The sequence below is a fragment of the Leptopilina boulardi genome, unplaced genomic scaffold (genome assembly GCF_019393585.1).
Source record: "Leptopilina boulardi isolate dan_hultmark-lab unplaced genomic scaffold, ZJU_Lbou_2.1 LbouV2_55, whole genome shotgun sequence".
Classification (NCBI taxonomy): Eukaryota; Metazoa; Arthropoda; class Insecta; order Hymenoptera; family Figitidae; genus Leptopilina; species Leptopilina boulardi.
Window position 1 is genome coordinate 2427519 of NW_026138000.1, and position 25512 is coordinate 2453030.

The window sequence follows — 25512 nt, forward strand, 5'->3', positions numbered from 1 at the left end:
TTTTTTTATAATTTACAAAAATACCAAAATTTTATTTTTAATTTTTTTTTTTTTTTTTTTGCAAATTTGGAAAACAAATTTCTAAAATTTGTTTACTTGACCGTAAATTACAAATAAATAAATACAAATTTTATTTTTTCATAATTTATTTTTACATTTTTTTTTTTAGTAAAAATAAAATTATTTTAACGTCTATTTACAAAAAACAAAAAAAATTGCTTTTCACAAATTTTTAGAAATTAAATTCTTTTTTTCTTTAGTGTATTTTAGAAATTATTTTTTTCTTCAGCTAAATCGCTTTTGAAATAAAATTTAAAAAAAAAAGAATAAAAAATTTAAATATACAAATATTTTTTGTTTTAAATATTAAAAAAAATTTGTTTTTTTTTTACCAAGCTTCACTTTTTCTCTGTGATTCGAGTACTTTACTCAAGTCAAACATTACGTCAATCATTCCAGTTCCTATTCGAATTGGTTGTCCCAACATTAATCGACTTGACGGCGATCTTAAATCGTCGATTTTACCTATTAAAAAGAAATTAAAATTAAAAAAAAAAAAAAAATTTTAAATCAACCAATCACAATTTTATGGATAATTTTTGATTGGTTGAATTTTAAAAATCGATTGTTTGTTCGGTCATTTGCAATTTTGGACAAATGAAAATTCTATCAATTAAGAAATTCTGTTAAATGATTTTTTAGTTAAGTAAAAAATTCTGCAAAAAAAAAAAAGAAAAAAAAATCGGTTTTTATGGAAATTTAAACAAATAATAATTCGAATAAATGAAAATTCTATACAATGAAATTCTAGCCAATAAAAATTCTTTAAAATGTCTATATATTATGTTAAATGAAAATTTTGACAAATAAAAATTCGAAAATTAAAAAATTCTGTGGAGTGAATTTTTGATTATTAAAAAATTCTTGCAAAAATACTAATTCGAAAAAATAAAAATTCGACTCAAAAATAATTATTGATAAATGAAAATTTTAACTAATGATTTTTAGAACATAATCATGCGTCTATTATTTAAAAACAAATTTTTTAAATTTTCAACGTTTTTTTTTTTCTTAAAGAAATTACAAAAAAATGTAAACTTTTTGAAAACAGAAAAAAGAAAAATAATACTAATAATAAAAAAAAAATAAATATATAAAGACCTTGTAGCGTTGCATTTTTGAGAAATTGCAAAGAACTCTCAAATGTCATTTGTTGCAATGGCGATGCAGAGAATTCCATTCCCTTTCGACTCATTGGCTGATAACTTCCATCAAATGTCATATAATCAGCAATTAATGATAAATGTCGTGTATCAACCGTTATTCCATACATTTTAAAGACATCCTTTACTTCTTTTACTATTACACGATTTGCCGCTTCAATTCCATAGGTTTGTGAAATTCCATAAATATCATTCGAATAAAGTCTATCCAATTGTAAAATATCCGCATATTTGAACATTTCCTTTAAAATAGCAAAAAAAAAAAAAAACAATTTGTAAATTCAGATGTTCATTACATGGAACATTTTGCTTCCTCTTTACGATCAACAAAAAAAAAAAAAAATTGCTTCCTCGTGGAGAAAGCATTAACATTAAAATAAACATACAAAAATAATATAATTATTATATAATAATAAAATGCTTGGTCTGTCCTTCTGTCCTAACTTGAAGTTGGCCTTTTTTGATTTCACGTGTTTTTTTTTTAATAATAATCTTATGACGTGTCAAATTTTGACAATTATTTTTCTCATTTTTGCCAAAGTTGTATAATTGTGTTTCCAAATTTTGGAATAAGTTTCTTTAAAATTCCAAATTGGAAAATTCAATTCACGAAACTGAAGTACACAACGTTTACCAACGAAATTTTTTTTAAACTTGTATATTCATTCAAAAATTGTATACAAATAGAAAAAATTTATAATGAGAAAAAAGATGCGCCAGGAAATTTCCGTACAAGATAGTAATTTGAAAAAAATTTATTTTTCAAAATTAATTTTTAAGGTACCAGGGGCCAACGAATATCTACTAAATATTAATTATAAAAACACAGGCCTCGAATCAACTTAAAGACACAAAAAAGTCATTTCAGTCGATTTATATTCCAAAAAAAAAGTGAATTTGTTTTTTATTTTAACAAAAATATTTTATAGATTTTTAAATAAAAAAATTTTTTTTTTAATAATAATCTTTTTCGAAGGGTTAAAGTTGAAATTTTTAGAAATAATTAAATGTCAAAAGATATTGTTAATCTTCAAACGAATTATTAAATTTTACAGAACTAAAAATAATTTATCAAAACAATTTTTGAAAAACATTTTTTAAATTTAATTGAATTTTCAAAAATTTAAAATTGAGATTTTTGAAATTAATTGAAACTTTAAGTGATTTTTAATTAAAATTTCGAGATGATTTCACTAAAAATTTATTAAAAAATGCGGACAAAAGACAATAATTTAAAAATCATTTTTAATTGAAAAATGGTTTCAGATATTTGAAATTTCAAAGAATATTATTAAAATAGTTAAAAATAATTGAATTTCCTTAGAGGTATATAATTGAAATTATTAAATTTCAAAAAAAAAAAAAAAAAATTCGATGGAAAATTTTAGAAATAATTAAATTTTAAATGCTTTTAAATTCAAATTATTGAAAATTCAATTAATTTTGAAATCAAATTTTTGAGATAAATGAAATTTTATTTGATTTTAAATTTGGAAAATAATTGAATTTTAGTTCATTTTGAATTGAAAGTAATTGATTGATTTTAAATTGAAAATTTTTTAAATAATTGAATTTCAATTAAAATTTTGGAAAATAATTTTATTTTAGTTAAATTTTAGTTGATTTTGAATTTAAATTTAGAAAACAATTGAATTTTAGTTGATTTTGAATTGAAATTTTTGAAAAAAATTGAATTTGATTTAATTTAGAATTTTAATTAATTTAGAATTTAAATTTTTGGAATAGAATTGAATTTTAGTTGATTTTGAATTGGAATTTTAGAAAATAATTGAATTTCAATTGAAATTTTGAATAATAATTTAATTTAAATTCATTTTTAATTGAAAATTTAAATAATAAATTTTGAATAGAAATTTTAGAAAATAATCGAATTTTATTTCATTTTAAATTAAAAGATTGGTAAATTTAAAAAAAATTTATTTAAAAAAATTTTTTTTTTAAGTTACCAGGGGACAACGAATACTAATTAAATATTAATTATAAAAACACAGGCCTCGAATCAATTTAAAGACACAAAAAAGTCATTTTAGTCGATTTATATTCCAAAAAAAAAGTGAATTTGTTTTTTATTTTAACAAAAATATTTTATAGATTTTTAAATAAAAAAATTTTTTTTTTTAATAATAATCCTTTTCGAAGGGTTAAAGTTGAAATTTTTAGAAATAATTAAATTTCAAAAGATATATTGTTAATAATTTGAAAATCATTTTTAATTGAAAAATGGTTTCAGATAGTTGAAATTTCAAAAAAAAAATTTTCGATGGAAAATTTTAGAAATAATTAAATTTTAGATGCATTATTATTAATTATATTAAAATATTTAAAAATTATTATTAATTTACGATAGAAACTAAAACCAAGGAGATAAAAACAAAAAAAAACAAAAACAAAAAAAAAATGCAACTTACAATGATATTGATTCCATCCGTTTTGAGAATTGTTTCACCTTCTTGATTTTGAAAAGTGAATGCTTTTTTAATATTTGGAGTCTCCCATAAAATTACTTTATTCGCTGCGGTTTTTAAAAGCGACTGAAGATCTAGTTTGTACATTTTTAGCGGAAGCTGCAAAAAAAAAAAAAAATGGATAACATCAAAATTAAAAATATATATCTTTTATTTACTCTCCCTGCCTTACGCAGGGTTCGAGGACCCAAATACATTTTTCTTACAAACTAGTATTTACAAAAAAATCCTTAAAACAAAAAAAAAACCGAAAAGATTTTAAAGGTAAATAAATAAATATTTCGTATTTCATAAAGATTATTTTATATTTTTAATAAAAAAAAAAAAAATAACATTAGTTTTTTTTAATATCTAAAAAAATTTAATTTCAAAATTTTTAATTAAAAAAATTTAGAGAGTTATCATTAAAATTCTTAAATTTCCAAAAAATTTTAGAAATAATTAAATTTTAGAAGCGTTTAAATTAAAATTTTTGAAAATAATTGAATTTTAGTTGAAATTTTTGATGTAAATTTTGAAAATATTTGAATTTTTAGTTGATTTTAAATAGAAAATTTTGAAAATAATACAAATTCCAATTGAAAACTTTGAAAATAAATAAATTTCAATTGAAATTTTGGAAAATAATTGAAATTATTTGATTTTGAATTGAAATTTTTGAAAATAATTGAATTTCAATTAAAATTTTGGAAAATAATTGAATTTTAGTTGATTTTGAATTGAAATTTTTGAAAAAAATTGAATTTTAATTAATTCGGAAATGAAATGTTTAAAAATCATTGGATTTTTTATTGATTCTGAATTGAAATTTTTGAAAATAATTGAATTTTAGTTGATTTAGAATTAAAAATTTCGAAAATAATTGATTTTGAATTTAAATTTTTTAAAAATAATTGAATTTTAATTGATTTAAAATTTGTAATTTTCGAAGAATTTTTTAAAAATCATTAAAAAAATAATTGAAATTTTTGCAAATAATTAAAAATTCAAGTGATTTTAAATTAAAATTTTTTTTGCTAATTTTATTTACTAATTTTTTTTTTTTGTTTTCTTTTTTTTTTTTTTTGAAATTATAAACAATTATTAAATTTCATAAAAATTTGAATGTGAAAAATAATTTAAGATAATTGAAATTTTGTGAATTGAATTTCATTAAAAATTATTAAAAAAAAAAAAAAAATAATTAATTTAGTGAAGAATTTTAGTTAAAAATTTTGTTAAATTATTGAAATAAAAAAAAATCTGAAGATCTGCATTTTATACCTAAAAAAAAAAAAACGTATTTTGTTTAAAAAAAATTTTTTTTTACATATGTATAAAAAAAAAAAATTTGCAAAATTCACATTTCATTAAAATAAGTCGAAAAAAAGTCTTATTTTTAGAAAGAAAATCGGAAAAAGGTCAACAAAATAATAATTCTAGGCGTGTAGAAATAAAAATAATTAATTAATAATTAATAAATAATTAATAATTAATTAATAAAATAAAATAATAAAGATTAAAATTAACATACCGAAAATGTTAAACTGCACCATTCACCTTTCTCCTCATCATAATCATAAGAAATTGCATTTGGATATGAATTTGCAACTTTCAATTTTCTATCAATTTGTCCACGTTCCTCATTATCATCATCATCATCATCATCATCAACATCAACATTATCATTATTATTTAAACTGACATTATTTCTCAAATTCTCCTCATTTTCTCCATTATCCTCATTTTCCATTTCCCTCTCCTCATCATCATCAGGATCATCATATTCCTGATTTTCCCTATGACGTGCCGTTGATCTTTCAACAGTTGCATCCACTTCACCTCCAATTTCTTCCTCATCAGACGATTCATGCATTTCGCCATCATTTAATCTTGTTTTTGTTTTCTGTCTCTCACTCTCCTCTCCATCATTATTATCATCATCATAATCACCATCGAGTCGTGCATTTTCTCTTCGATCACGATTTTTTATTTCCTCAACATAAAATGAAATACCACTTATTTTACCAGCTTTTTTAATTTCACGAAATAATTCTTTAAAAAATTGTTTCTCCGTTTTATCTAATATTTCCTCAGGCGTTATATGATATTCATAACGATAATATTTACGTGGTAGAAAATTTAATTTTATTGTATAAATCAATTGTCTTGTTGGCTCATATGAAATAAATCCATTAACATCAATATTTTCTAAAATATCACCTAATACACATTTTGTTAATTTTCTCCTTAAAATATTAACTTTACGTTTTAATTGTTTAATATTATTTTTAAATGGTATTTCCATTGATGGGGTTTTAATTTTTTTTGATGCCATCATTAAAATTTCACGTAAACGTGGAATACCAAGTGTTACATTCATTTCACCACGTCCAGCAAAATGAAATGTATTTAATGTCATTTGTGTTGATGGTTCGCCAATTGATTGAGCTGCCAATAAACCAACAGCTTCACCAGGTGGACATAATGAATTCATAAATTTCATTGATATTAAATCTTTTAATTCATTTTTTTCTTTTTTTAATTCCTCTTCTTTTTCATCTTTTAATTCATTATTTTTAATATTTTCAATTTTATTCATGTTTTTTCTTTTTACAAAATAATCATCAATCATTTTATCAATATTCTCTGAATAAACGCCAAATTCCATATGTTGACGATATTTTGAATTTAATGGATCGGGACATTTTTTTGCCCTCTCGGCATAATGTTTTTTCACATCATCATTTGCTCTTATCCATTTTCTCATTAATGATAATGATGCTTTTGTACGTCCACTACTGGGATCAATTTGATTACGTTTTGAACTATTTTCATTGAGATTATCAGCTGAAAATTCAGTAAATGCCGATGTACGATGTTTTTTTAATAATGAACCATATTTTGTTTGCCATTTTTTCAATTTTTTCTCATCTTTCTCAATTTTGGGATTTTTATTTAATTTCAAATGTTCCATTAAATCATTATCCATTATTGCCGCACGATTTTCATAGAGAAAATTTAATTGCTCATGTGTGAGAAATTTTGATGCTGAAATATCAAGACCATCCTCACCGTAATAAAATTGTATTACACTACCGTCTGAGTCTCTTACCTGGGGGGAAAAAAAAGAAAATTATTATTATTATTATTAGGGGAATAAGAATATGATTTGAAATTCAATTTTTAAAATTTTAATTTTAATAGAATTTTATTGGATATAATTTTTATTGAGACGAATTTTATTTTAATTCGATTTGATATTATGTAGAATTTTGCATTAAATCAATTTTCTATGTTAGAGAATTTTTATGTAACTGAAAATTCACTTTAGAGATTATATTATTGAGAATTACATCCTTTAACGGCGAAAAATTGCAAAAATTAAAAAAAAGGCATAGTTACTATGGAATGACCCAAAAAAAAAAAAAAAAATTCAAAAATCGATTATAACTTCTAAAGAAATTAACGGATCGGCAGGAAACTTGGTAATTCTGTTCTTACCAATAAAAAGCATTTTTTTTTATAGCAAAAAATACAAATTTAGGTTAAAAAAACGAATATTTATTGCGGAATGACCTCAAAAAAAATTCAAAAAAACGATTATAACTTTCAAAAAAATTAAAAGATCCTTATGATACTTGGTAAAACGAAAAAAATTACTTTTTTACATGAAATTATATTCTATAAAGGCGAAAAATTAAAACAATTACCAAAAAAAAAGCGAATAATTGTTACGGAATGACCCCAAAAAAATAACAAAAAAACAATTATAACTTTGAGAAATATTAACGGATTGTTATAAAACTCAGTAATTCTGTTCATTGCAATAAATAACATCTTTTAGAAACAAAAAATAAATATTTAGAAAAAAGGGCATAATTTTTTACGGAATGAGCAAAAAAAAAAAAAATTCAAAAATCGATTATAACTTCTAATGAAATTAACGGATCGCCAGGAAACTTGGTAATTATGTTCTTACAAATAAATAGCATTTTTTTTTATAGAAAAAAATACAAATTTAGGTAAAAAAAAAACGAATATTTATTGCGGAATGACCCAAAAAAAAAAATCCAAAAAAGCAGTTATAACTTTCAAAATAATTATCGGATTGGCACGGAACTTGATAATTATGTTCATTGCAATAAATAACAACTTTTAAGGCGAAAAATAAAAAAAAAAAAAGGAAAAAAAGCACATAATTATTATTGAACGACCCCCAAAAAATTAAAAAAAAACGATTATAACTTTCAAAAAAAATAACAGATCCTTATGATACTTGGTAAAACGACAAAAATTACTTTTTTACATGAAATTATATTCTATAAAGGCGAAAAATTAAAACAATTACCAAAAAAAAAGCGAATAATTGTTACGGAATGACCCCAAAAAAATCCAAAAAAACAATTATAACTTTGAGAAATATTAACGGATTGTTATAAAACTCAGTAATTCTGTTCATTGCAATAAATAACATCTTTTAGAAACAAAAAATAAATATTTAGAAAAAAGGGCATAATTTTTTACGGAATGAGCCAAAAAAAAAAAAAATTCAAAAATCGATTATAACTTCTAATGAAATTAACGGATCGCCAGGAAACTTGGTAATTATGTTCTTACAAATAAATAGCATTTTTTTTATAGCAAAAAATACAAATTTAGGTAAAAAAAAAACGAATATTTATTGCGGAATGACCCAAAAAAAAAATCCAAAAAAGCAGTTATAACTTTCAAAATAATTATCGGATTGGCACGGAACTTGATAATTATGTTCATTGCAATAAATAACAATTTTTAAAGGCGAAATATAAAAAAAAGGAAAAAAAGCACATAATTATTATGGAATGACTCCAAAAAAATTCAAAAAAACAATTATAACTTTCAAAAAAATTAACAGATCCTTATGATACTTGATAAAACGACAAAATTTACTTTTCTGCATGATATTATATTCTATAAAGGCAAAAAATTAAAACAATTACCAAAAAAAGCGAATAATTGTTACGGAATGACCCCAAAAAAATCCAAAAAAACAATTATAACTTTGAGAAATATTAACGGATTGTTATAAAACTCAGTAATTCTGTTCATTGCAATAAATAACAATTTTTAGAAACAAAAAATAAAAATTTAGAAAAAAGGGCATAATTTTTTACGGAATGACCCAAAAAAAAAATTCAAAAATCGATTATAACTTCTAATGAAATTAACGGATCGCCAGGAAACTTGGTAATTATGTTCTTACAAATAAATAACATTTTTTTTTATAGCAAAAAATACAAATTTAGGTAAAAAAAAACGAATATTTATTGCGGAATGACCCCAAAAAAAAAATCCAAAAAAGCAGTTATAACTTTCAAAATAATTATCGGATTGTTACGAAACTTGGTAATTATGTTCATTGCAATAAATAACAATTTTTAAAGGCGAAATATAAAAAAAAGGAAAAAAAGCACATAATTATTATGGAATGACTCCAAAAAAATTCAAAAAAACAATTATAACTTTCAAAAAAATTAACAGATCCTTATGATACTTGATAAAACGACAAAATTTACTTTTCTGCATGATATTATATTCTACAAAGGCGAAAAAATAAAACTATTACCAAAAAAGCGCATAATTGATACGGAATGACCCCAAAAAAATAGAAAAAACCGATTATAACTTTGAGAAATATTAACGGATCGTTATAAAACTCAGTAATTCTGTTCTTTGCAATAAATAACATCGTTTTGAAACAAAAAATAAAAATTTAGGAAAAAATCGCGTAATTATTATGGAATGACCTCAAAAAAAAAAAAAATTCAAAAATCGATTATAACTTCAAAAGAAATGAACAGATCGTTATGAAACTTGTTACAAAGACTAAAATGCCTTTTTGGCATAAAATTACATTCTATAAAAGCGAAAAAAATACAAATCTTATAAAAAAGCGCGTAATTTTTACGGAATGTCCACAAAAAAATCCGAAAAACAGTTACAACTTCTAAAAAAATTAATAGATCCTCATGAAATTTGGTTAAACGACAAAAATTACTTTATTGCTTAGAATTATATTTTATAAAGGCGAAAAAATAAAACTATTACCAAAAAAGCACATAATTATTATGGAATGACCTAAAAAAAATCCAAAAAAGACATTATAACTTTAAAAGAAATGAACAGATCGTTATGTAACTTGGTAATTATGTTCTTACCAATAAATAGCATTCTTTTATAGCAAAAAATACAAATTTAGATAAAAAAAAACGAATATTTACTGCGGAATGACCCCAAAAAAATTCAAAAAAGACGTTATAACTTTCAAAATAATTATCGGATTGTAATGAAACTTTATAATTATGTTCTTTGTGATAAATAACAACCATTTAAGGCGTAAAATACAGAAAAGGGAAAAAAAAGCGCACTATTATTATGGAATGACCCCAAAAAAATTCAAAAAACGATTATAACTTCAAAAGAAATGAACAGATCGTTATGAAACTTGTTACAACGACTAAAATGCCTTTTTGACATAAAATTACATTCTATAAAAGCGAAAAAAATACAAATCTTATGAAAAAGCGCATAATTTTTACGAAATGTCCACAAAAAAATCCAAAAAACAGTTACAACTTCTAAAAAAATTAATAGATCCTCATGAAATTTAGTAAAACGACAAAAATTAATTTTGGTTTAAAATTATATTCTATAAAGGCGAAAAAATAAAACTATTACCAAAAAAGCACATAATTATTATGGAATGACCCCAAAAAAAATCCAAAAAAGTCGTTATAACTTTCAAAATAATTATCGGATTGTTACGAAACTTGGTAATTATGTTCATTGCAATAAATAACAACTTTAAAAAGGCGAAAAATAAAAAAAAAGGAAAAAAAGCACATAATTATTATCGAATGACCACAAAAAAATTCAAAGAAACAATTATAACTTTCAAAAAAATTAACAGATCCTTAGGATACTTGATAAAACGACAAAAATTACTTTTTTGCATGAAATTATATTCTATAAAGGCGAAAAAATAAAACTATTACCAAAAAAAAAGCGCCTAATTTTAACGGAATGACCCCAAAAAAAATCCAAAAAAACGATTATAACTTTGACAAATATTAATGGATCGTTATAAAACTCAGTAATTCTGTTCTTTGCAATGAATAACAGCTTTTAAAAAATAAAAAATATAAATTTAGGAAGAAAACAAGTAATTATGACGGAATGACTTCAAAAAAAATTCAAAAAATCAGTTATAACTTTCAAAAATAATTACCGAATAGTTAATAAACTTGGTAATTATTTTACATTAAATAAATAACAGCCTCTAAAGGCGGGAAAATAAAAATTTAGGAAAAAAAAAACGTAAATTTATTACGGAATGTCCCCCAAAAAAAAATCCAAAAAATCATTATAACTTCAAAAGAAATTAACGGATCCTTTATAAAACTTTGTAATTTTGTTTCTTGCAATAAATAACATTTTTTTTTTTGTAGCAAGACGAATATTTATTTTGGAATGATCCCAAAAAAAATCCAAAAAACGATTATAACTTTTAAATAAATTAACAGATCTTTATGAAACTTTGTAAAACAACTACAATGACTTTTTGGTGTAAAATTATATTCTATAATAGTGAAAAAATACAAATTTTAATGAAAAAACTGCGTAATTCTTACGGAATATCCTCCAAAAAAAAAAAATCCAAAAAACGGTTATAACTTCTAAAGAAATTAACAGATCGTTATAAAACTTTTGTAATTTTGTTCTTTGCCATAAAATTTCCTTTTTTTAAATAGAGAAAGTCAAAAATTTTGTAAAAAGAAAAAAATTATATTTATTACAGAACGACCCGAAAAAAAAAATTCAAAAAAACCGTTATAACTTTCAAAAAAATAAGCGGATTATTATGAAACTCGGTAATTATGTTCCTTGCAATAAATAACATCCTTTCAAGGCGAAAAATTAAAAATTTAGGAAAAACAAAACGTAAAATTATTACGGAATGTCCCCCCCCAAAAAAAAAAATCCAAAAAAACAATTGTAACTTTCTTAAAAATTTTCGGATCGTTATGAAACTTGGTAATTATGTTCTTTGCAATGAACAGCATTCTTTTATAGCAAAAAATTAAAATTTAGGAAAAAAAAAACGTAAAATTATTATGGAGTGTCCCCAAAAAAAATCCAAAAAAGCTGTTATAACTTTAAAAAAAAATTAATGGATCGTCAAAAAAAGTTTGTAATAATGTTCTTTGTTATAAATAACAACCATTAAAGGCGAAAAATACAGAAAAGGAAATGAAAAGCGCATAATTATTATGGAATGACCCCAAAAAAAAACTCAAAAAACGGTTATAACTTCTAAAGAAATTAACGGATCTTTATAAAACTTTGTAATTTTGTTCTCATTTCATTTTTTTAAATAGAGAAAGTAAATTTTGGAAAAAGAAAAAAATTATATTTATTACAGAACGGCCCGAAAAAAAAATTCAAAAAAAAAAAAACCGTTAGAACTTTCAAAAAAATAAGCGGATTATTATGAAACTTGGTAATTATGTTCATTGCAATAAATAACAACTTTTAAAAGGCGAAAAATAAAAAAAAAAGGAAAAAAGCACATAATTATTATGGAATGACCCCAAAAAAACTCAAAAAACGGTTATAACTTCTAAAGAAATTAACAGATCGTTATAAAACTTTGTAATTTTGTTCTCATTTCCTTTTTTTTAAATAGAGAAAGTCAAAAATTTTGGAAAAAGAAAAAAATTATATTTATTACAGAACGGCCCGAAAAATAAATTCAAAAAAAAAAAAACCGTTAGCACTTTCAAAAAAATAAGCGGATTATTATGAAACTCGGTAATTATGTTCCTTGCAATAAATAACATCCTTTTAAGGCGAAAAATTAAAAATTAAGGAAAAACAAAACGTAAAATTATTACGGAATGTCCCCAAAAAAAATCCAAAAAAGCTGTTATAACTTTCAAAAAAAATTAATGGATCGTCAAAAAAAGTTTTTAATAATGTTCTTTGTTATAAATAACAACCATTAAAGGCGAATAATACAGAAAAGGAAATGAAAAGCGCATAATTATTATGGAATGACCCCAAAAAAAAACTCAAAAAACGGTTATAACTTCTAAAGAAATTAACGGATCTTTATAAAACTTTGTAATTTTGTTCTCATTTCATTTTTTTAAATAGAGAAAGTAAATTTTGGAAAAAGAAAAAAATTATATTTATTACAGAACGACCCGAAAAAAATTCAAAAAAAAAACAGTTATAACTTTCAAAAAAATAAGCGGATTATTATGAAACTTGGTAATTATGTTCTTTGCAATGAATTATATTCTTTAAAGCCAAAAAATACAAATTTTGGAGAAAAAAAAAAAACGTATATATTAATAATAAATTGATTAATTAATTAATAATATTTCGAAAATTATTAATTAATTAATAAATTAATAATATTTTTTAAATTATTATTAATTAATTAATAATAATTTTGAAAATTACAAAAAATAAAAATTTTTTCACTCACCGTTGAATCATAATGAACGCAAACACCCTCAAGATGTTTAATAAGACATCTTTGTAAATATCCCGAACGACTTGTTTTCACTGCTGTATCAATTAAACCCTCTCTACCGGCCATACAATGAAAAAAAAATTCCTGCGGTTCAATGCCCGTCATAAAACGTCCATCAATAAAACCACCAGCACGTGGTGATGGATCATAAGCGGCAAATGATGGTAAACTTTTGCCACTAATCATTAAAGGCGGTCGTTTACCTTCCAATTCAATTTGTCCCAAAAGACATGATATTTGCATTGTATTCACAGTTGAACCTTTTGCACCCGATTGTACCATTAATTGTAAATTATTTTTTGGAAATTTTTCAATTAAACCCTGCGGCAAACATATTTTATTTATTTCATTTGTATAATTATCCAATGCCGTTTTATATTTACGATCAAGTAATGTACGAAAACGTGGATTTGTTGCCAATTCAGATTCAATTTTTTTCACTATTTTCTCACGTGGCGTATCATTTGAATATTCAACGGCTGTTCTTTGAATTTCCTCTCCAATCTAAAGAGGGAAGAAAAAAAAAATTACAATTTTTAAATAAATAAAATATAAAATTATTTTTTTTCTTTTCTTCAAACTTACCTTACGGCATTCTTTCATGATTTTCTTTCGTTTTTTATCGGCTTTGGCTGTTAAAAAAATGTCCTTAACACCTAAAGTGAAACCCGTTTGTAAAAGATGAGTTTGAAATAATTTTCCAAAAGCGCTTAACATTTTTGTCGAACAATTTCCACCGTAGAGCTGAAAAAAATTTAATTTCATATAAAAAGAAAATTTTATGCCAATTCAAAAAATGGAAAATTTGTCTAATAAAATTAAAAAAAAAAAAAGGAAAAATATTTTCTAATTGAAAGAGAAAATAAATTTTTTTTTTTTTTTACCTCGTAAACACAATGAATTAGGCCAAATGTTGTAGCGCCATAATGTGCCTTATCCAAAACGCCACAAAGTAATTCACCATTACGTATAATAACTTCCGCTTCGGACATTGTATTTGAATTTTTTTCTAATTCACCACATTTTGGTTTACGTGGCTCTTCAATTGTCCATTCTTTATTGCCAATTTTTGCCTTACCCGTTAAATTTATTCTCGCCTTACCCTTTGGTATTAAATTAATAATAATCGTTGATATCACTTGTTTACCAGACCAAAGGACTTTTGGTTTTAAAATTGACGGCGGTAGAAGAATAAAATCACCAGGCAATGACCAAAGTGCAGCAAATGTTAAATGTTGATATTCCTCTCTTAAAATAAAAACAAATGCGAAATTAAAAAGAAAGAAAAAAAAATTTTCTTTTTGAACTGTTATTAATCTTTATTAATAATAATTATTTTTATTACTGTTTTATTAATAAACTAGCAAAATTAAACGCGCGCCAAATTGAGTATTTAATTGTTTGTTATAAAGAAATTAAAGATTATTATTATCAATAATAATTTAATATATTAGAATATTATTACATATTAAATGATAATAATGAAAATTATATACAGGCCTCGGATTATACGACTTTTTCCGACTTTTTTTTTCAAAAATTCGACTTTTATCGACTTATTTTAATAAAATGCGACATTTTTTTTTTACATTTGAAAACAAAATGTAAATAAAATACATTTTTTGTAGTATAAAATGTAGATCTTCTTCAGATCTTCTTCAATTTAATTAATTAACAAATTTTCAACTAAAATGATTCTTCACTAAATTAATTATTTTTAATAATTTTAATGAAATACATCAAAAATTAAATTATATCAAAATTATTTTTCAATTCAAATTTTTATGAAATTTAACAATTGTTTATAATTTAAAAAAATATATATCACAATAAAATTGAATTATTTTTTGAAAAATTTCAATTAAAAAAAAAAACTAAAATTCAATTATTATCCGAAATTTTAATTCAAAATCAAATTAAAAATCCAATAATTATCAAAAATTTTCAATTTAAAATTTAATTATTTACCAAGTTTTTAATTTAAAATGAAATAAAATTCAATTATTTTCTAAAATTTCTATTCAAAATTAATTATTTAAATTTTCAATCAAAAATGAACTTAAATTAAATTATTATCCAAAATTTCAATTAAAATTCAATTATTTCCCGAAATTTTCAATTCAAAATCAATTAAAATTCAATTATTTTGAAAAATTTTAATTGAAATTCAATTATTTTCCAAAATTTAAAATTTTAAATCAATTATTTTCCAAAATTTCAATTCAAAATCAACTAAAATTCAATTATTTTCTAAAATTTCAATTAAAATTCAATTATTTTCAAAATTTTCAATTCAAAATCTTTTAAAAAACAATTATTTTCCAAATTTTGCAATTTAAAATCAAAGACAATTTTTTTTTAATTTTCAATTCAAAATCAGCTAAAATTCAATTATTCTTAAAAATTTCAATTCAAAATTAATTATTATAAAAATTTTCAAACAAAAATCAACAAAAATTTTATTATTATTCAAAATTTAAATTAAAATTCAATTTTTTTCAAAAAATTGAATTCAAAATCAACTACAATTCAATTATTATCAAAATTTTCAATTCACAATAAACAACAATTCAATTACTTTTAAAATTTTCAATCCAAAATTAACAAAAATTTATTTATTTTCCAAAATTAAATTGAAATTCAATTATTTTCAAAATTTTCAATTCAAAATCTTTTACAATTCAATTATTTACCAAATTTTCAATTCAAAATCAACTAAAATTCAATTATTTTCTAAAATTTCAATTAAAATTCAATTATTTTTCAAACTTTCAATTAAAATTCAATTATTTTCAAAATTTTCAATTCAAAATCTTTTAAAAAACAATTATTTTCCAAATTTTGCAATTTAAAATCAAAGACAATTTTTTTTTAATTTTCAATTCAAAATCAGCTAAAATTCAATTATTCTTAAAAATTTCAATTCAAAATTAATTATTATAAAAATTTTCAAACAAAAATCAACAAAAATTTTATTATTATTCAAAATTTAAATTAAAATTCAATTTTTTTCAAAAAATTGAATTCAAAATCAACTACAATTCAATTATTATCAAAATTTTCAATTCACAATAAACAACAATTCAATTACTTTTAAAATTTTCAATCCAAAATTAACAAAAATTTATTTATTTTCCAAAATTAAATTGAAATTCAATTATTTTCAAAATTTTCAATTCAAAATCTTTTACAATTCAATTATTTACCAAATTTTCAATTCAAAATCAAATAAAAAACAATTATTACCTAAAATTTTAATCCAAAATCAATTAAAATGCAATAATTATCCAATTTTAAAATAAAAATTAATTATTATCAAAATTTTGAATCAAAAATCAACTAAAAAGTAAATTATTGTCCAAAATTTCAATTAAAATTTAATTATTTCCTAAAATTTCAATTCAAAATCAAATAAAATTCAATTATTTTCAAATTTTGCAATTTAAAATCTTTTAAAATTCAATTATTTTCCAAATTTTGCAATTTAAAATCAAAGAAATTTTTTTTTCTAATTTTCAAATCAAAATCAACTAAAATTCAATTATTCATAAAAATTTCAATTAAAAATTAATTATTAAAAAAATTTTCAATTAAAAATCAACTAAAATTCAATTATTTTTCAAAATTTCAAATGAAATTCAATTATTTTCAAAATTTTCAATCCAAAATCAACCAAAAATCAATTATTTTCGAAATATAAATTAAAATTCAATTACTTTAAAAATTTTCAATCCAAAATTGACAAAAATTCAATTATTTACCAAAATGTCAATTGAAATTTAATTATTTTTAAAATTTTCAATTCAAAATAAACTAAAATTCGATTATTTTCAAAATTTTAAATTAAAAATCAACTAAAATTAAATTATTGTCCAAAATTTCAATTAAAATTCAATTATTTCCTAAAATTTCAATGCAAAATCAAAGAGAATTCAATTATTTTCAAAATTTTCAATTCAATTATTTTTAAAATTTTCAATCCAATATTAACAAAAGTTCAATTGAAATTTAATTATTTTCCAAATTTTTGATTCAAAATAAACTAAAATTTAATTTTTTTCAAAAATTTGAGTTTATAAGCTTCTAAAATTTAATTATTTCTAAAATTTTCGATCGAAAATTTTTTTAAAAATTTAATAATTTCAATTATAACTCTAAGGAAAATCAATTATTTTTAACAATTTTTATAATATTCTTTGAAAATTCAATTATCTGCAACCATTTTTTTAACTAAAAATAGTTTTCAAATTATTTTATTTTTGTCCGCAAATTCTAATAATTTTCCAAAATTTCAATTGAAATTCAATTATTTCCCAAAATTTTCAATCCAAAATCAACCAAAATTCAATTATTTTCCAAATGTAAATTAAAATTCAATTATTTTACAAATTTTCAATCCAAAATTGACAAAAGTTCAATAATTTTCCAAAATTTCAATTAAAATTCAATTATTTTTAAAATTTTCAATTCAAAATCAAATAAAATTTCATTATTCTCAAAAATTTGAATTCAAAATTAATTGAATTTTCAATAATTTTGAATTTAAAAGCATCTAAAATTTTCCATGGAAAATTTTTTTTTTGAAATTTAATAATTTTAATTATATAGCTCTAAGAAAATTCAATTATTTTTAACTTTTTTAATAATATTCTTTGAAATTTTAACTATCTGATACCATTTTTCAATTAAAAATGATTTTCAAATTATTGTATTTTGTCCGGATTTTCTAATAAATTTTTAGTGAAATCATCTATAATTTTAATTAAAAATCACTTAAAGTTACAATTAATTTCAAAAATCTCAATTTTAAATCTTTGAAAATTCAATTAAATTTTTAAAAATGTTTTCCAAAAATTGTTTTGATAAATTATTTTTAGTTCTGTAAAATTTAATAATTGTTTTTGAAAATTAACAATATATCTTTTGAAATTTAATAATTTCTAAAAATTTCATCTTTAACCCTTCGAAAAGGATTATTATTAAAAAAAAATAATTTTTATTTAAAAATCTGTAAAATATTTTTGTTAAAATAAAAAACAAATCCACTTTTTTTTCGAATATAAATCGACTAAAACGACTTTTTTTGTGTCTTTAAATTAATTCGAGGCCTGTGTTTTTATAATTAATATTTAATATAGGTAATCGTTGGCCCCTGGTAATTATTTTTGAAATTTTTTTTCACTCACTTATTGAAAAATTGTCCTCGCATTGTTAATCGTACACCGGAAATAATATGATCCTGAATTAATCCACTCAATGGTGTTCCGTCCTTTGGTACTAAATATTGATTTGCAACATTTGCTAAAAAATAAACAAAACAATATTCAAATATTAATTAATTCAAATAAAAAAAGAAAAGAATTTTGTTTTTGACAAAAATGAAAAAAAAAAAAAAAAAAAAAATCATTTACCAATCAATTTTGCCTCGGCGCGTGCAACTTCATTCTGTGGAAAATGTGCATTCATTTCATCGCCATCAAAATCTGCATTATACGCCTTACAATTAGCATAATGTAATCGTAATGTTTTTTCAGCTTTTAAAATTCTTGCTCTATGCGCCATAATACTTGGTTTATGAAGCGTTGGCTGACGATTTAAAAGTAACATATCGCCATTTTGTAAATGTCGATGTACAATTTTTACACCATCATAAAATTTATTTGTACGCGAACATTTTGTCATTAAAGTTTTTGCAATACCCTCACGTTGCGCCAATGAATCGCCACTAATTTTTTTTATCGTTCCATCTTCATTTTGAATTAAAACAGCTCTGAAAAAAAATAATAGAATTCTCCATTAATTAATTTCCTCCAAAAAAAGGAAAAATTAATTTTTTTTCTAATTAAAGAAAAAATTACTAGAAAATAAAATATACTAAAAAATATAAAAAGGATAATAAAATTGAAATAAAATGGAAATAAAATAAATATAAAAAAGAAATAAAATAAAAAAATAATTGTAAATATAAAAATTTTAGTTTTGGAAAAAAATACCCAGGATGTACGTCGGGTCCATTAATAACCATTTGTTTAATTTCATGAACATTCCAATGTGTCACTGGAACTGGATACGTTAATTTCAATGCAAATTCCTCAGGTATTCCAATTTCATCGATATCTAAATTTGGATCGGGAGTTATTACTGTTCTTGCTGCATAATTAACACGTTTTCCCATCATATGCATTCTTATAATTCCTTCTTTTTTTTCTAAAATTTGTTTTAAACCAAGACAAGACGCCGAATCAACTGTACGATTCATGTCCCGATCAACCAAATGATTTACATTTATTTGTAAATCCTGCCATGAATTGTGTAATTTTTCTATTAAACTTGCACCCTTTACTTTTTTCAATAGTTGCTGAAAAAAAATTTTCCATTTCATTTATTTATTATAAAAATTATTTTGATAATTAGAATTTGTTTTTCGCCTTTTTAAAAAATAAATAAAATTTAATATTATAAATTAAAATAATTGAAATTTCTATTTTTTTGATAATAAAATGAAAAAAAAAAAAAAAAAAATTAATCAACAAACCAAAGTTTCTTCATTGATATTATCACGAACACGTGAATTACTTCTTCTTCCATTATTCTCAATTTCCATTTCAATATTTTCATTTTGTGTTGATTCCATTTTTAAATCGTGAATTATTTTTCTCAATATTAAACAATTTTGTATTATTATTTTATAAACTTGTGTACGTGGATGTTCAACCATTTGTCCATTTAACATACTTATTGGACGAAAAATTGTTGGCAATACCAATATTACATTATTAAAAAAAATATCCGTTGGATATTCCATTTTAATTAATTTCAATGCCGGTACAATTACTTTTAATACTTCCTTTTCATTTTTCCATAATTTACGTAAATATTCTTTTGATTGATCAGGTAAAATTGGCACAATTTTATCTTTATTTAATGGGCCCACATGATTTATTCTGAAAAAATAGAAATTTATTTTTCAATAAATAATTTTCATTTTCAAAATTAATAAAACAATTAAATTAAATTAATTACTTAGGCGTCATGAGTTTGTTTCCACTTGTTGTTACTTTTAAAAATGTTTCATTACAATAAATACAATTTTTTGGTAATTTACAATTTTTCATTATTTTATCAATATGCAATTGAAATTCTTGATTATAATTTTTTGTATTAATATCATTAATATTTTCATTTGATTTTAAATTATTTTTATATCTTTCACGATTATATAAATTTTGTATATAACTTTTAATAATATCCTCAACATATGTATAAATACAATCGTTGCCTTTTAATTTAATATCAATTAATGATGAATTAACTTCTTGTTCAAGTTCAATAATATCACTAAAAAAGCCCTCCTCAAGTAATTTTAATTTTGCAACAATCAATAATTTTTCATGTATATGAAATTGTAAACTAAAACATTGTCGACATGTTAAACGTAATATTGTGTATAAAATTTTATGACACAATGGATTAACAACAATTAATGGTAAATCAATATGACCAAAATGTCCATCACATTGAAGTATTGCAAGACCACATGTTGCACATGGATCCGAGTCATCGTGTAAAGGTCCTGGAAATAAAAAAAAAAAAAACAGAAAGAATTTTTTTAAGAAATTAAAAATACAATTCAAAAAAAAAAAAAAAAAAAAAAAAAAAAAAAATTCAAAAAATACAATAAATAAATAATAAAAATAATAAAATAAACTAATGAATAAAAAAAATAATATAATAAAATAAACTAATAAATAAAAAAAAAAAAATAATAATAATAATAAACAAAATTTTCGTCAAAAAAGAAAACTAATTTTTTTAAATTAAATTTTTTTTTAAATTTAAAAATTCTGGAAACTGAAAATTTATTTTTTTCTTATATAAAATTAGCAATTTTTGGAATAAAAAAAAAAAATAAAGAAATTGAAATACAATTAAAAAAAATGAATATAAAAAATTAAAATAGAAAAAAAATAAAAAATACAATAAATAAATAATAAAAATAATAAAATAAACTAATAAATAAAAAAAATAATATAATAAAATAAACTAATAAATAAAATAATAATAATAATAATAATAAACAAAATTTTTGTCAAAAAAGAAAACTAATTTTTTTTTTTTAATTTAAAAATTCTGGAAACTGAAAATTAATTTTTTTCTTATATAAAATTAGCAATTTTTTGAAATAAAAAAAAAATAAATAAATAAAGAAAAAAATTGAAATACAATTAAAAAAAAAATGAATATAAAAAATTAAAATAGAAAAAAATAAAAAATACACAATAAATAAAAATAGAATAAAAAAAAATTAATAAAATTTACCAAGTGCCGGATCGTAAAGTCCACCTTTTTCCGGATGATTTACTTCATTAAATGGATAAGGTTTGTAAATTTTTGCAACACTTAATTTTCGAATTTCCTCCTCGGTGAGAAATGAAAAAATCACCTTTTTTGGATTTAAATGCCTCGCGGCTTTGCGTGCTGCCAATTTATATCCTGACATTTTTTGTTTTTTTTTTTTTTTTTTTTTTTTAATCTCCTCCCTTTTTTTTCTTTTCTAAATTAAAAAAAAAAAAAATTTATTCACAAATTTTCTTATTTCCATCGATTAAAAAAAAAAGTACAAATTTTTTCTATATTATTTAATTTAAATTAATTAATAATAATTTAATAATAATTTAATAATAATAATAAATTAAATAAATTTAATAATAATTTAACAATAATAATAAATAAAAATTAATTTAATAATAATTTAATAATAATAATAAATTAAATAAATTTAATAATAATTTAATTAAATTTTTTTTTAAATCAGTTTAAAGTTTCGAAAATAACAAATAATGGAATTGTAATTTTTTTTTTTAAATAATTAACTTTTTCAATTTAATAATAATAAATGGGAATAATAATAAATAATAATATAAACAGGCCTCGGATCGAACTTAAAAGCACAAAAAAAAGTCGCTTTAGTCGATTTATATTTCAAAAAAAGTGGAAAAAATTGATTATTTTTATTTTAACAAAAATATTTTACAGATTTTTAAATGGAATTTTTTTTTTTTTTTTTTTTATTAATAATAATACTTTTCGAAGGGTTAAAGTTAAAATTTTTAGAAATAATTGAATTTCAAAAGATTTTGTTAATTTTCAGAAAATAATTAAATTTTACAGAACTAAAAATAATTTATTAAATATAATTTTTGAATAACATTTTTTAAAAGTAATTGAATTTTCAAAGAATTATAATTGAGATTTTTTTTTTGAAATTAATTGAACTTCAAAGTGATTTTTAATTAAAATTTTTTGTTGATTTCACTAAAAATTTTATTAGAATTTGCGAACAAAAATACAATAATTAGAAAACTATTTTTAGTTAAATAATGATTTCAGATAATTGAATTTTCAAAGAATATTATAAAAATATTATTGAGAATATTTAATTGAAAATAATTAATTTTGGATAATTATTGAATTTGAATTGAAATTTTGGGTAATAATTGAATTTTATTTGATTTTGAATTGAAAATTTGAAAAATAATTGAATTTTAAAAGATTTTAAATTGAAAATTTTGAAAATAATTGAATTTCAATTAAAATTTCAGAAAATAATTGAATTGTAGTTTATTGTAAATTAAAATTTTGAAAATAATTGAATTGAAAATTTTGAAAATAATTAAATTTCAATTCAATTTTTGTTAATTTTGGATTGAAAATTTTAAGAATAATTGAATTTTAAAAAATTTGAATTGAAAATTTTGAAAATAATTGAATTTTCTTTGATTTTAAATTGAAACTTTAGAAAATCATTTGAAGTTTAATTGAAAATTTCGTCAATAATTTAATTTTAGATGATTTTTGATTGAAAATTTTGATAATAATTAATTTTGATTCAAAATTTTTGACAATAATTGAATTTTAGTTGATTTTGAATTGAAAATTATAAAAAAATTTTATTTGATTTTAAATTGCAAAATTTGGAATATAATTGAATTTTAAAAGATTTTGAATTGAAAATTTTGAAAATAATTGAATTTTCTTCGATTTTAAATTGAAACTTTAGGAAATAATTGAATTATAATTGAAATTTACGACAATATTTTAATTTTAGTTGATTTTTGATTGAATATTTTGAAAATAATTGAATTTTAGTTGATATTTAATTTAAAATTTTGAAAATAATTGTATTTTAGTTGATATTTAATTGAAAATTTTGAAAATAATTGAATTTTCTTTGATATTAAATTGAAACTTTAGGAAATAATTAAATTTTAATTGAAATTTACGACAATATTTTAATTTTAATTGATTTTTGTTTGAAAATTTTAAAAATAATTGTATTTTAGTTGATATTTAATTGAAAATTTTGAAAATAATTGAATTTTCTTTGATTTTAAATTGAAACTTTAGGAAATAATTGAATTTTAATTGAAATTTACGACAATATTTTAATTTTAGTTGATTTTTGATTGAAAATTTTGAAAATAATTGTATTTTAGTTGATATTTAATTTAAAATTTTGAAAATAATTGAATTTTCTTTGATTATAAATTGAAACTTTAGGAAATAATTGAAGTTTAATTGAAAATTTCGACAATAATTTAATTTTAGATGATTTTTGATTGAAAATTTTGAAAGTAATTGAATTTTAGTTGATATTTAATTTAAAATTTTGAAAATAATTGAATTTTAAAAGATTTTGAATTGAAAATTTTGAAAATAATTGAATTTTAGTTGATATTTAATTTAAAATTTTGAAAATAATTGTATTTTAGTTGATATTTAATTGAAAATTTTGAAAATAATTGAATTTTCTTTGATTTTAAATTGAAACTTTAGGAAATAATTGAATTTTAATTTAAATTTACGACAAAATTTTAATTTTAGTTGATTTTTGATTGAAAATTTTGAAAATAATTGTATTTTAGTTGATATTTAATTTAAAATTTTGAAAATAATTGAATTTTCTTTGATTATAAATTGAAACTTTAGGAAATAATTGAAGTTTAATTGAAAATTTCGACAATAATTTAATTTTAGATGATTTTTGATTGAAAATTTTGAAAATAATTGAATTTTAGTTGATATTTAATTTAAAATTTTGAAAATAATTGAATTTTAAAAGATTTTGAATTGAAAATTTTGAAAATAATTGAATTTTATTTGCTTTAAATTGAAAATTTTGGGAAATAATTGAATTTGAATTGAAATTTTGGATAATAATTTAATTTTAGTAGATTTTTGATTAAAAATTTTCATAATAATTAATTTTGAATTGAAATTTTGAATAATAATTGAATTTTAATTTGATTTTGATATAATTTTTGTTTTTGAATTAAAAATTTTTGGTAATTTTATTTGATATTTTTTTTAAATTATAAACAATTTAATTTGTGATTTGAATTTCATTAAAATTATTAGAAATAATTAATTTAGTGAAGAATTTTAGTTAAAAATTTGTTAAATAATTGAAATAAAGAAGATCTGAAGAATATTTGCATTTTATACGAAAAAAAAAAATATTTTCTTTAAAAATTTTTTTAAAAAATTGTAAAAAAAAAAAGTCGAAATAGTCGCATTTTATTAAAATAAATCGAAAAAAGTCGTATAATCCGAGGCCTGTATAAATAATAATAATAATAATAATAATAAATAATAATAATAATAATTAATAACATTATTAATAGTAAATAAAATTAATAATAATATTATACAATAATATACGAAATACAATTTTGAAATTCTATGCAATTTGTAGGTTATGTTATATTATTAATTTTTAATTAATTAAATAATGTTAATAATTATTAATATTTTTATTAATCTTAATAATAATAAATTATACAAAAATATACGAAATAAAATTTTGAAATTCTATATTATATAAAATTTTGAAGGTTAGGTGAAAAAAATCTAACCACTTTCGTGTTTATAATAATTATTAATTAGAAAGAAAATAAATAACTTACCCCCCTTTTTTCCGCAATAGAAAAACTCTCAGTATTCAAAATTTTCTACCATTCAATATTAGATTTTTCTGTTTAAATTTAAAAAAAAAAATCTAAAATGTAAATAAAAAAAAAACAACTTTATACCACGTGTTTTAAAAACAAACGCCTAATCAGGGATGGAACGGAAAAATTGTCATTATAGAGATGTACATATATATAACCTTCAAAATGTAACATCAGTAACCAATAATGAACGTTGATTGGTGGAAAAAATAACAGCTAACTTCACGGAA

At 20.1% G+C, this 25512-nt stretch overlaps 1 protein-coding gene across 1 annotated transcript; it reads right to left on the reverse strand.

Annotated features, from left to right (window-relative positions):
* Positions 1 to 128: 128 nt before the first annotated feature.
* Positions 129 to 25399, reverse strand: LOC127290161 (DNA-directed RNA polymerase I subunit RPA1). Its single transcript, XM_051318577.1, has 14 exons — positions 25238 to 25399; positions 21591 to 21825; positions 20295 to 20844; positions 19807 to 20215; positions 19265 to 19629; positions 18683 to 19041; positions 18458 to 18572; positions 14156 to 14519; positions 13857 to 14015; positions 13224 to 13775; positions 5223 to 6803; positions 3653 to 3808; positions 1162 to 1465; positions 129 to 525 (listed from the first exon to the last, which is right to left on the reverse strand). Exons 2-14 carry the CDS (start codon positions 21769 to 21771, stop codon positions 389 to 391), a joined length of 5232 nt encoding a protein of 1743 aa, XP_051174534.1. The 5' UTR covers positions 21772 to 21825; positions 25238 to 25399; the 3' UTR covers positions 129 to 388.
* Between the last annotated feature and the right edge of the window lie 113 nt (positions 25400 to 25512).

Excerpts from the sequence above, each read along its gene's own strand:
- LOC127290161 (XM_051318577.1), bottom strand. The coding sequence starts at position 21,771 with ATGTCAGGATATAAATTGGCAGCACGCAAAGCCGCGAGGCATTTAAAT. Across the intron at positions 18,573-18,682 it reads CGCCGAGGCAAAATTGATTG|CAAATGTTGCAAATCAATAT; the intron begins GTAAATGATTTT and ends TTTATTTTTTAG. Across the intron at positions 14,016-14,155 it reads TAATTCATTGTGTTTACGAG|CTCTACGGTGGAAATTGTTC; the intron begins GTAAAAAAAAAA and ends AATTTTTTTCAG.